General features: G+C 32.6%; 1 protein-coding gene across 2 annotated transcripts in view; it reads right to left on the bottom strand.

The window, feature by feature from the left end:
- Positions 1–1,117: 1,117 nt before the first annotated feature.
- SRP54 (signal recognition particle 54) overlaps positions 1,118–12,024 on the bottom strand; it is a 37,707-nt gene continuing 26,800 nt past the window's right edge. For both annotated transcript variants that reach the window (XM_044664757.1, XM_044664758.1), the window contains 5 exons: positions 7,584–7,657; positions 7,215–7,323; positions 6,037–6,207; positions 5,194–5,289; positions 1,118–1,642 (listed from right to left, as the gene is read on the bottom strand). In XM_044664757.1, coding sequence (XP_044520692.1) covers positions 1,551–1,642; positions 5,194–5,289; positions 6,037–6,207; positions 7,215–7,323; positions 7,584–7,657 — 542 coding nt within the window. In that variant the 3' untranslated portion in view covers positions 1,118–1,550. The remainder of the gene's footprint in view (positions 1,643–5,193; positions 5,290–6,036; positions 6,208–7,214; positions 7,324–7,583; positions 7,658–12,024) is intronic.

Raw genomic sequence — 12,024 nt, 5'->3', positions numbered from 1 at the left:
AAGAATCCAATATTTAGTGACATTGCATAGATGCATTAGCCAAAACATATTTCCTTCTTCTTACCTTAATAAATTGAGTCTTTGTTTTGAATATTAGACTAATCCTAGTTTGAAGTTCACTAATAAAAATATGTTCAAGATTTCCATGTTATCAACATATAAGCAGGGGACAAGTGAATAGTTACAATGACACCAAAAAAATAGTATTTAAAAAAATAAAATATAAAATATGTTTTTAAATATACAGAAGAGAACAGGAGGAAGTTTAGAAAAGGACACAGGCAGTTGATAAAATTATATTTTAATAAATATACCTACAAAAAAATTTTAAGCTGTATGTAAAATTCATGATTCCACATATAATCCTTTTGCCATTCTTTGTTTATAGAAATGTTCATGTTTATTGAGCTCATAATAATTTTTCAAAAGTAATGAATAGGCTAAGAATTTTTCTCATAGTCTTATTTGTCTTCACAACTGAATAAACCTCAACTGACCAATGAAGCAATTCCAATATAGTAACCAAATAACCAATCAACTGTACTAATTTCTAATAATATTTTGAGTATATATATATAATTCCAACTTAGTAATTTTTAAATATTTTTATACTACAAAGCATGTATTTTAGCTATTTACCTTCAAGAGTTTTTTTTTTTTTTTAAGTATTTATTGTAGTTTAAAAAAGAAACTGGTTAAGGCTTAAAAACTGGAAGAAATCTTAGTGATTTACTGGTGCTATCTCCTATCTAATCTGGAGTGGTCATCTACCCTGTTGTTTTTTTTTAAACACTTTCACATCAGGACTAGTCTTTACAAGAAAAGTTAATACCAGATGACAATTATACTGTTTTACAACTTCATAACAACCAACACTTCACACTTCACAATTATGTTATGAAGCAATTTACTGGATTAAGCATTGATTTTCTCTGGTAAAATATGCCAGTTATACTATGTTACACATAACTTTAGAAATTCATGGTTAAGGCACTGACCATCTTTCCCACAAACAAAATGCGTTCTTGAGGCATGGCATTAGCTCTACGTTTTGTCTTTCTGCATGACATTTTTTGAAGATTAAGATTTAAAACCATAAAGAAAGTTAACAAACCCCTTTGATTACAACCACTTTAAAGTTTATTTACAGATTTTCCTTTCGACATCATGTTAACAATTGACCTAGACTGTTTACAAATATATTGGTTACCTTTAGAGACAAATAATTAAAAACTAAGTACTAAATTTTACATCATGATTTGTTTCACTTAACAAGTGAAATTCTGAAACAGAAATTAATGAGAGCTGTTCTCTTAAGCAAAAATATGTGATTTCCAGAAAACCCCAGAAACTCAAGAAGCCTGAAAAGAAGTTTGAAGAGATCAAACTCCCAAATATTCTTCAACCCCCTCAAAAAAAAAAGTGGGGAAAAGAAGAAAAAGGGAAGGGAGAAAACACCTCTTTTGTCTTACAAATAGGGAAGGGAGAAAAATCTGAAATCTCAGCAAAGAGTATCATCAACTGAGTTAGTTTATATTAAAGAATCTTCTTTACATATTATTGAATCCCATCATGCCTTTCATATTTCCAGCAGCTCCTTGTTGAAACTGCCTCATCATTGATTGTAGTCCTGCCATACCTCCTAAAAATAAAGAAAGGGAGAAAGAGATCAATAAAAACTAGAAGAAAATGAAACCAGAGCTGATATTTTGAAATAACATACATAGCACACAGGGAATATGAAGAGGAATGCTAAAGTTTTATAAATGTACATTTTTAATAAAAGAAAATCATATTTGCAAGTGTCTGTAGGTATTGGTAAAGTCAAGTCACATGTATCAGGATGATGGTTCAAAGACTCAGACAGTAACACAGAAAGTACAGCATTGAAAACTTGTCTATTATACAAAAATATATTATCTTAGAAGAGTCCTTATAGCTACAGGCTTTTAAAAACTTGGGATTTAGGGGGGCAGCTGGGTGGCTCAAGAGGACTGAGAGCCAGGCCTAGAGATGGGAGGTCCTAGTTTCAAATCTGGCCTCAAGCACTTTCCAGCTATGTGACCCTGGGCAAGTCACATACCCCCCATTGCCTAGCCTTTACCATTCTTCTGCCTTAGAACCAATACACAGTATTGAGTCTAAGACAGAAGGTAAGGTTTAAAAAAAAAAAAGAAAAAGAAAAAAACCACTTGGATTTAAAAGTTCTTTGTCTTACTTCTAAACCAATTCTGCATTCTCACAACTTTTATTCCATTAATTTTGCCCTGGGCTTGTTTCTCTTATATATTGTCCCCTACTCATAGTCTCTTGCCCGCTAATATTATTACTCAGAAGTCAATGAGAAGACAAATATTTATTAAATTTCCACCATGTGCCAGACACTGTGCTAAGTACTGAGGATACAAAGACAGGCCAAAAACAGTTTCTACTCTCAAATAGCTTACAGACTAAGGGTGGTTCCAATTCTATGTTCATGAACTCCAAAATTAATTTATCTAAACATAATTTTTTTAAAACATTCTATGTCTTTCTCTAACAATACCTAAGCCTGTTCTTCATCCTTACCAAGACTTCCAATCCCCTCACCAGCCAATTTTTTCATAGGCCACCAACCCTGTACTGGATAGATATGCTGTTTCCTTCCATATCTTACTTCCTCATGAAATAATTTCAAATAAATATTAATTGTCCCTTGATCCTATTGCTGCTCATGCCTTGCCAAACCCCAACCTTCAGTTGTCTGCCTTAATTCACATTCATGTGTTATAGAACAGAATTGGAGGAAGTAAAAAAACTGTGCACTATACCTGTCTGCTCCCACAGACATCTCAAACCCAATGTCCAAAATTGAACTCAATATCTTCTTCTACCAAATGTATAACACCCTAAACTACCCTATTTTTATTGAAAACGACCACTACAAATTTATATTACATAACCCTTTTTCTCTCTCCTCAAGTCTCCTATGGCACCCTATCAGATGAGAGCTTTACCTAATACTTCACTAAAAAACAAACAAAATCAAACAGATAATTTTCTGAAAGTTCCCTCTTCGCCACTCTCTCACATAAAGAAGAAAGCAGCCCTTACCCTGGGCAAGGCAAATATGTGCACCCTTGATCCCAACCCATTCCATCCCATCTTAGCCAGTAAAATTACTAGATCTTTCCCTGATGTCTACAATGAACATATATCTATATATTTGATCTTGCTATCTCTGCTAGCTATCATTTTATATATATCTCCTCTCATCACAACTAAACTCCTCAAGAAAGTCTCCCTATACTTATTGCCTCTACTTTCTGTCTCTCTTGCACAGTCACTATCTTAGTTTAGATCTCATTACCCCTCACCTGAATGAGCAATAGATTGCTCTGCTTCTAGTCTCTCCCCTCTCTATAGTGCTAAAATAATCTCCATCCTTCATATGACTGCTAAAATAATCTTCTTAAGACACATTTCAGACTATGCTACTCCTTTGTTCAAAAATCTCTTCCCAAGGTTAAAACACAAAACACTTCAATTTGGCATTTAAAGGCATACACAAATCCAATCTTATCTGATTTTTCCCTTTAAGTTTTATGTCTTTTGTTTTTTCAAACATAGACACCTCTTGATATCTTCCCTCAGAACCCTAACCCCTATAAACCTACTTTCTAAAAAAACAAAACACTTAGGCAAATACAGCTGATTTTGTAACTAAATATGACAGCATATGACACTTATAATTGTCCACTTCACTACTGAGAGGAAGGAAAGCTTTTCCATTATTTGTCTTCTGAAACTAGTATTGATCATGGTAGTTAATATGAGTTCAACTATCTATTGTTTTCAATTTCATTATTGTAGTCATTGTATGTATGATTCTATTGGATTTACTTTTTCCTCTCCATCAATTCATGCAAATCTTTCTAAACTTTTCTGAATCCCTTAAATGCAACATTCGCATTAGTCCACTATATTATGTACCAAAATTTATTTAATCATTCTAAATAAATGGATATGTTTTCTTTCAGAACTTTGCTACTACATATGAATATTTTGGAATATATGAGGTCTTTGGTTTCTGATTTCTTTGGTATAATATTCAGTAACAAGAATTGCTGGATCAGAAGGTTTGAATAATTTCAAAATTTTTTTATCACACAATTCTAATTTCTTTTCCAGAATGGTCACACCAACTAATAGTTCTAGCAACAATACATTAATCTTACAAATGTTTTTAGAATTATTTTTTGTTATTCCCTTTCACTGTAGACTACTTTTGAGTCAAAATAGCCTCCTTGCTATTTATTTCAAGAATATCATTCCATCTTCCATCTCCACACCTTTGTCTCTGTCCATACTTAGAATGCACTACCTCTTAGAATGCACTACCTCTTCATCTCTTAACAGAATCCTAATTTTCTTCAAAGCACAGATGCTACTTCAAACACAATGCCTTTCTTAATACCTACCCCCAAGTTGTTATTTTTCTCTCTTGAAATAACTTTATATTATTTTATATATATCTTGCATTAACTCATGTTCATATTGTATTCTTCCCTAATAAAAACTTTATAGATAGAAAATGTTTTAATTTTTTACTTTTTATCTCTAGTACTTAGCAAAATATTTTTGAACACAATGGAACAAGTGGAATTAATATATTTTATTTATCATCATTTATTAATTAGTATATATATTTTAGCCATCTCCTGATTTTTCATATTAGGAAGCTCAAAACAGTAGAAGTTAATCAACTTGGCCCAATTACAGAGCTGGGTAGCACCAGAATACTGATAGGAAATGAAATCTCCTAATTAATAATTTAATGTTCTTTTTACTTCCCAAGATCTCTCCATAACAGATGCCCCCTTTCTGCTTAGGGAAGTTCTATTCATTTAACAATGTAAAATCAAAATGTATCACCAATGTCAATACTATTAACTTCATTTAAGTAGCTGGAAACAGACTTAAAAATTACCCATGTGTTGATGCAGATATGATTTTGGATGTAGACTCTAAATGACCACTCCAGTGCAACTATCAATAATATGGAAATAGGTATTGGTCAATGGCACATGTTAAAACCAGTGGAAATGCACACCGGCTACGGGGGACGGTGAGGGGATTGGGGGGAGAATAAGAACATGAATCATGTAACCATGGGAAAATTTTCTAAAAAAAAAAATTAAAAAAAAAAATTACCCATGTGATGAAGAACTCTTGGATCCATCATTTTGGCCATTTGTTGGTTTAGTTTTGCCATCTGGGATTGGCTTACATTCTTTGACATGTCACCTCCTAAAAGAGTGTAAACATTAAGTGTCTAACAGTATATTTTTTTAGATTAGATGCATTTAAGATTATGGTTCTAAACACTTCCAAATAACTTCTTGCTTGTTTCAGTTGATATCCCATTTTCACTGTTATTAATCTTAATTCTGTCTTTTTAAGAGGGATAAAGATCCATAGTAGTGGGCCTCCTGTAAAATGAATAATAATTCAGTATTATTCTAATAAAACTAACAGAATGCAATGTCTGCCTAAAAGAGCTGGAAATGTAAAAAAGTCAAGCCTCGTTTTACCAAAAAAAAAAAAGGGAGAAATTAGTTGAGATTGAGTATAGGAAAGGAAAAAACCAAAATTAAGAAAAAAGGGGCCAGGATAAGAAAAGTATAAAGTAAGCAAGAAAATCATGGAATGATTCTCTTCACATATGGGAGGAATGCAAAAACTCTTGAGATTTTTGATAAAATATATATAAAATTACCTTTTTGTCTTCACTAATAAAACTACCCTTATCAACATGATTCTTAACAAAAAAATTAATTTCATAACTATTTCTCATTAATTTGAACTGCAAATTAGATTGTCCCCACAAATCATAATATGTACTCTTAAGTTTATAATGGATGCAATTGAAAATTCAACTTTTCTTTGTATAAGGCTCATCCTTAGATTTTTAGTTTTGAATTTTCCTTTTTCTCTTCTAACATATCCCCTTCAAACTGATGATTAAAAATCTAATGATTTTCTTAGTTTTCTTACCTTTGAAAAGTCCTTTGATACCACCCATCTTTTTTACCATTTGGGCAAACTTAGTATATTGTGTCAAAAGCTCCTGAACATCTCTTGTTGAGACACCCGATCCTCTTGCTACTCTTTGGATTCTTCCTGGTTGTTTACTGAAAACCTTTGCACCATCTGTACTGTCAAGTTCTACAGAAAAAGAGTCATATAATTCTATCTTTCATATATATAATAAACATTTCATCCAGAAAGGAACAAAAAGAGTTATGCTCTTTCACATATTTCTGAACATGTCTAAATTTACCAAAAAAACCTGAACTACACCTCAACTTTTGGCCTCTGTTTTGAATATGTAATTCTTAGAAAGGAACTTAAAGCAAATTTTAAGCCCATTTTTTTCTAGTTATTCAATCAACAAGGATTTTCTTAAGTATTTACTATAGGCTAAGCACTAGAAACACAAGGAAAGGCAAAAACAGTTCTTGTCCTCAAAGGGCTTACAACCTAATGGGGGAAGAACAAATAAATAAATAAATATCTATAAAATATGTAAAAAGTAGATGGAAGGTAATCTTAGTAGGGAAGACTCTAGTAGTTAAGGAGACCAGAAAAGACATCTTACAGAAGGTGGTATTTAAGCTAAATGTTGAAGGAAGTCAGTAATTCTAACAGGTAGCAGTGAGGAGAGCATTCTAGTTGTGGAAGACAGCCAATAGAAAGACCTTTGGAATTTGGGATGCATGGGACAACAAGTAGGTCAGTATGACTTTATCACAGACTACATGAAAATAGTATATAAGAAAATTGGAAAGGTAGGAGGGGCAGGTGGGTGGCTCAGTGGATTGAAAGCCAGGCCTAGAGATGGGAGGTCCTATAGGTTCAAATCTGGCCTCAGCCACTTCCCAGCTGTGTGACCCTGGGAAAATCACTTAACCCCCATTGCCTAGTCCTTACCATTCTTCTGCCTTGGAACCAATACATAGTATTGATTCTAAGACAGAAGGTAAGGGTTTAACAAAAAAGAAAGGTAGAAAGGGGCCAATTTTTGAAGAGCTTTAAATGCCCATAAGAACATTTTATATTGATCTGGGAAGTAAAAGCCAACAACTAGAGTTTACTGAATAGAAGGAATGACAGGGTCAGACCTATACTTTTTCAAAGTAAAAATATATATTCCATATAATTTACTACCTTACCTTGATCATTCATACTGTCCATTATTGTCATCAGTTTTTTTAGCCTTGCCATTGACTCTTGTTCATTGCCTTTGCTCATAAAATCTGTTCCAAAACCAGGGATCATACCCTAAAATTGAAATATCAATTACTTTGATCTCATATGACATAAAGCAGAGTATAACTTTTAAATATGTGAAAGGATATTTTAATATTATCACATTTGTCTAGCTTAGGACATCAGTTTTGATTTTGATTTTAAAATAATTTTAAAATAAAATGTCTATAATTCCCATACAACTGTCAAAAGCAGTTACAGCAAAGACTGTATTTAAAACATTTCTATGGATCTCAAATAAATGAAGGTAAAAGAGTCTTAAGATAACTAACCAATATTTGACTGAACGGGCCCATTTTCATGATGTTTTGGAATTGTTCATACATATCTCTCAATGTAAACTGACCTGAAATAAAATTTTAAAAAGTCAGATATAATAAAGAAAAGTTTGATAAAAATCTAAATCAAAAATATGGATTCTTCCTTAAGAAGAACTCAAGTTCATAATGATTTATCCATATGATAGCTATTAAGCATCTTCTCTCTATGTGCAAGGCATTGTGCTAGATGCCATAGGAAAGGTAACAAATGAGAAAGGTTCTCTACATTATATGAGCTCACAGGAGATGAAATAAATAAGTATAAGGCTATGTGCCTTATAAAACTCTGTACCATGAGTCTGCCTGCTTGCCATGGGGTCAGGAGAGAAGTTAATGCCATGATGATCAAGGAAGATAAAGGTTGGAGGTATCAGTAAAAGAGACACAAGAAAGAATGAGCTCTGGCCATTGGTATGTGGGAATCTTGAAAGAGAGGAATGAGAGGAGCCAAGAAACTTGAAGAGGGCCAAGACAGATATCCTGCTTTCTCTACTGACCAAGTTGAGCAAGCACCTCAACGTAGGCTTGAAAAATTTAGAATAATATAAGAGGCAAAAAAAACAACTGTCTACTACTCTGCCCTACTCCAACTCCTGACAAAAAATTCTCCCTCACTTGTTCTTTATAGCCTGAAATACCATTAACAGGAGATAAAAATCTTTCTTTCCATAATTAGAGATAAAAGTAAATGCAAGATGGCCTCATTTATCACTTCCTGACCCTGAACAAAAAAGAAGATGCAAAAAACTACTTCATATCCTAATATATATAAGATGTGACAAGAGGATAAGTTTTTGATAGGTGAATATTTAGACAGTAGCATTTCAGGCAAAAAAGACAGAACAAAAAAGACAGAGGCCTTAATATTCAAGGGATGATGACTAAACCACTCTAGGCAATGAGAAAAAGTTTAATTAGAAGAGTAGGTTAGTAAGGCTGGAAAAATAGGAAGAGGCCAGATTACTTTGTAAGTCACCCAAAGTATTAAAGCAAGAAAGAGGTATGGCTAATAACATATTTTGGAATGATTACTCTGACAGGGACACATAGAAAAGAAGAGAAGAGACAGAAGAGTGCACCATTGTAATTGTGCCTCCATGAAAGAATAAGAGTCTGTTTATGGTGGCTACAGGAGAAAAGAAATGAAAGAATATATATAAGATACATAATGTAGGAAAGAAAATCCTGGTTTTGTGGCTAGGTAACTGGAAAAATAGAATTACTGATGACAGAAATAAAGAATCCAAGAAGAACTAGCTTTGTGAGAAGGGGAAGCAAAGAGTTTAGTCAGAGACAATATATTCCACTTTGGAAGGCAGGGTGTTCTCCAAGTGAAAATATTGGGAAGCTGGAAATATAAGAATAGAGCTCAGGGTTAGGAAAAAAATGCACTAAGATTTTTGAGACTCTGTGTGTGCATGTGCATGTGTGTATGAGGTACCTTCAATAGAAGTAATCATTGATACCATAGAATCAAGAGCTCTGAAAGATGCTCATTATTTTGAGCGCAGAAAGACAAAGAGAAGCAAATTAGGGAGACAGAACTTGATTAACTTCCTAATGCTCAAAGATAACATGAAAACTCTAACCTGCCATTTAAAGTCCTCCACAGCATAATTCTAACCTACCTTTCTAGTCTTATTTAACAATATTTCCCTTCGCACTATCATACAGCCAAACAAACCTTCTAGCTTTTCCCCAAATCTGGCATTTGTATTACACCAAAGAGAAACAATGCCCATCAGAAATCCTTTCTTACTTATGAAGTCTTTCCCAACAACTTTAAGCTAACAATCTTACCCTTCCCTCCTGATTAAAGCTTAGCTCCTTCAACAAATTACTTTTCTGTGTAAATAGGATGTTAAAATCTGCCATATCCCTAGATTACTATAATGTGAACTGCTCAAGGACAAGGTTACCAAGCGAAATACCTTTAAACAATGTTAAATTCAGTATAAAAATCAAGGAGAATCAGACTAGGGCATTCAGAGATGATTTAGAATGCCTTTAAGTTTAGCAGGGGTGGAGACTAAAGTTAAATTAAGGAGTATGAGATAGAAGTGGATGGCATAAATCATAGTAAGTACAGTCAGGACATCAAGGTCAAATGAATATTCTCTCCCATTTTCTTCTACACCAAAAAACTGTATATCAAATGGCAGGGGAAAAGAGAGCTAGTACTAAGCCAGAAGCTAAAGAGAGGGAAGAAGGTAAAGGGGAATAGATAGGGTTATTAAATGGTCTTTACAATTCATGCATTCTACAACATTGTACCTGTAATAATAATAAGTTCCTAGCTGAGTACTTCCCACCTGCATGGATTTAAATGCATTCCCTCTTCATCTCTGTTGAAATTCTTTTCTTCAGTCAAGTTTCAAATGCTACCTCTTTCATATAGCTTTATCACATATACCTCGCTAAAATGCTTATCTCTTTATTAAAATTTTCTAATATTGTTTTTAGATTACTATGTTCTAATCACATTATATTTTTGTAGTATACTTATATGTACTTAAAAAAAGGCTTAATAAATTCTGTGTGATTTTTCAACAGTTGTGAACATTAAAAAAGAAGTGGGACTTATGTAATATTTGGACTTCTAGTAGCTAGTCTCTTTTTAGGCATTCATTGTTTTTTGAACTCAGCACTGTTTTTTCTTTTCCCCAATTATCTTCTATCTTTATATAAAGTCTCTCATGATCTTTCTCTTGTCTTTTTATTTTAATATAAATCAGAATAAGTGATTAAAGAGTAGTAATTTATTTTATAATTGTCATTATCACATGTAGTATCTTATTTATCTTCCCATTTTCCTTAATGAAAACACTGCATACTGTATATAGCAGGCACTAAATAGGTATATACTGAATGCTATCATTTTTATAAATGACATTGCATTCTTAGTCTCATTTAAGCTCAAATTTTCTAAACAGCAGATTTGAGAGCAGAAGTTAGCATAAACATTAGAATTTACTATGAAATGAAAGCTGTCTTAATAAACATGGCATAAATAGCAACCAAAAAATTCCAACAAATTATGCTATGCTAACAAGAAGTATAAAGAGTGTGTGTGTGTGTGTGTGTGTGTGTGTGTGTGTGTGTGTGTGTGTGTAGAAAACAAAATTATCCATCTTTGCATATAATATGGTTTACTTGGAAGTAAAAATAAAAATGTTTAAAAAAGAAAAGAGAGAAAATTTCTGACAATCGGGAAAAAACATGACATAATAGCTAGATTTAAATAGCTGAAGGGATATTCATTGCTTAAGATTGTGCAAAAGTAACAATAAAAATGATGTAACCTAAATTAATTTATAGACAGTGCTATTCTAATCAAACCACCCAAAGGTTGTTTTATTATGGAATAAATAACTCATTTAAAAGAACAAAAGGCCTAGAATCTTAAGGGAAATAATGGAAAAGGAAGAGATGAAAGGGAATAGCACTGTAATAGTTCAAATTATAAGATAAGTAGCATCAAAACTATTTGGTACTGGTTAAAAATTAGAAAGGCAGATCAGCAGAATTATTTTTTAAAAAATCAAGTGCATTAGTTTAGCATTAGAAAAAAATTCTCAAAAATCAACTAATTCCCTATTTAGCAAGACCTCAAACAGCTCAGTTTAAAGAAAAATATTGAAACTAGTACCTTTCAGTAAATGCCACAACACATTTTAAAAAGAATAACTGACACAAAAGAAACAATTTTATTATTAAAATACAGAGGAAAACAAGTAATGGTATCTTTCACGACAATGACTATCAAAAGAATTCTTAACCAAACAAGGGATAAAAGTAATCTTAAAAAGTAAATCAGACAATTTTGACTGTACGAAATTAAAAAAAGGTTTATGCACTAACAAAATTAATGCATCTAGGATGAAAAGGGAGACTGACAAATAGAGAAAAACTACACCAAACACGTCATCAAAATCCAGTAGGCAAGATAAAGTAGAAAATGACACAAATATAACACCAAGTGTCATTCCCTAATAAATAAGTGGCCAAAAGATGAGAACAATTCTCAAAAGAACTGCAAACCAATAACAATCACATGACAGATTATTCTAAATCACCAAACAGAAAAATTAAGATTAAAACAACTCTCAAGTTATATCCCATACTCCTCAAGTTGGCAAAGATATCAAAAGAAGGAAATAGTGATAAAAGGCCTGTGAAAAGACAAAGCCTCTAATATATTGTTGGTGGAGATGTGAAATAAAATGGTCCGACCATCCCAGAAAACAATTTGGAATTATGTGAGAGAAATGACTAAACTGTTCATATACTATGACCCAAAGATCCTACTGCTAGGATTATATCACCAAAAATTCAACGGCCAATAGAAAGGTCCTATATAAGCCAAAATACTCTTTGGAGCACTTTTTGTATT

Source organism: Gracilinanus agilis, chromosome 2 (genome assembly GCF_016433145.1).
Source record: "Gracilinanus agilis isolate LMUSP501 chromosome 2, AgileGrace, whole genome shotgun sequence".
NCBI lineage: Eukaryota > Metazoa > Chordata > Mammalia > Didelphimorphia > Didelphidae > Gracilinanus > Gracilinanus agilis.
This window is presented reverse-complemented; position numbering and strand designations above follow the sequence as displayed.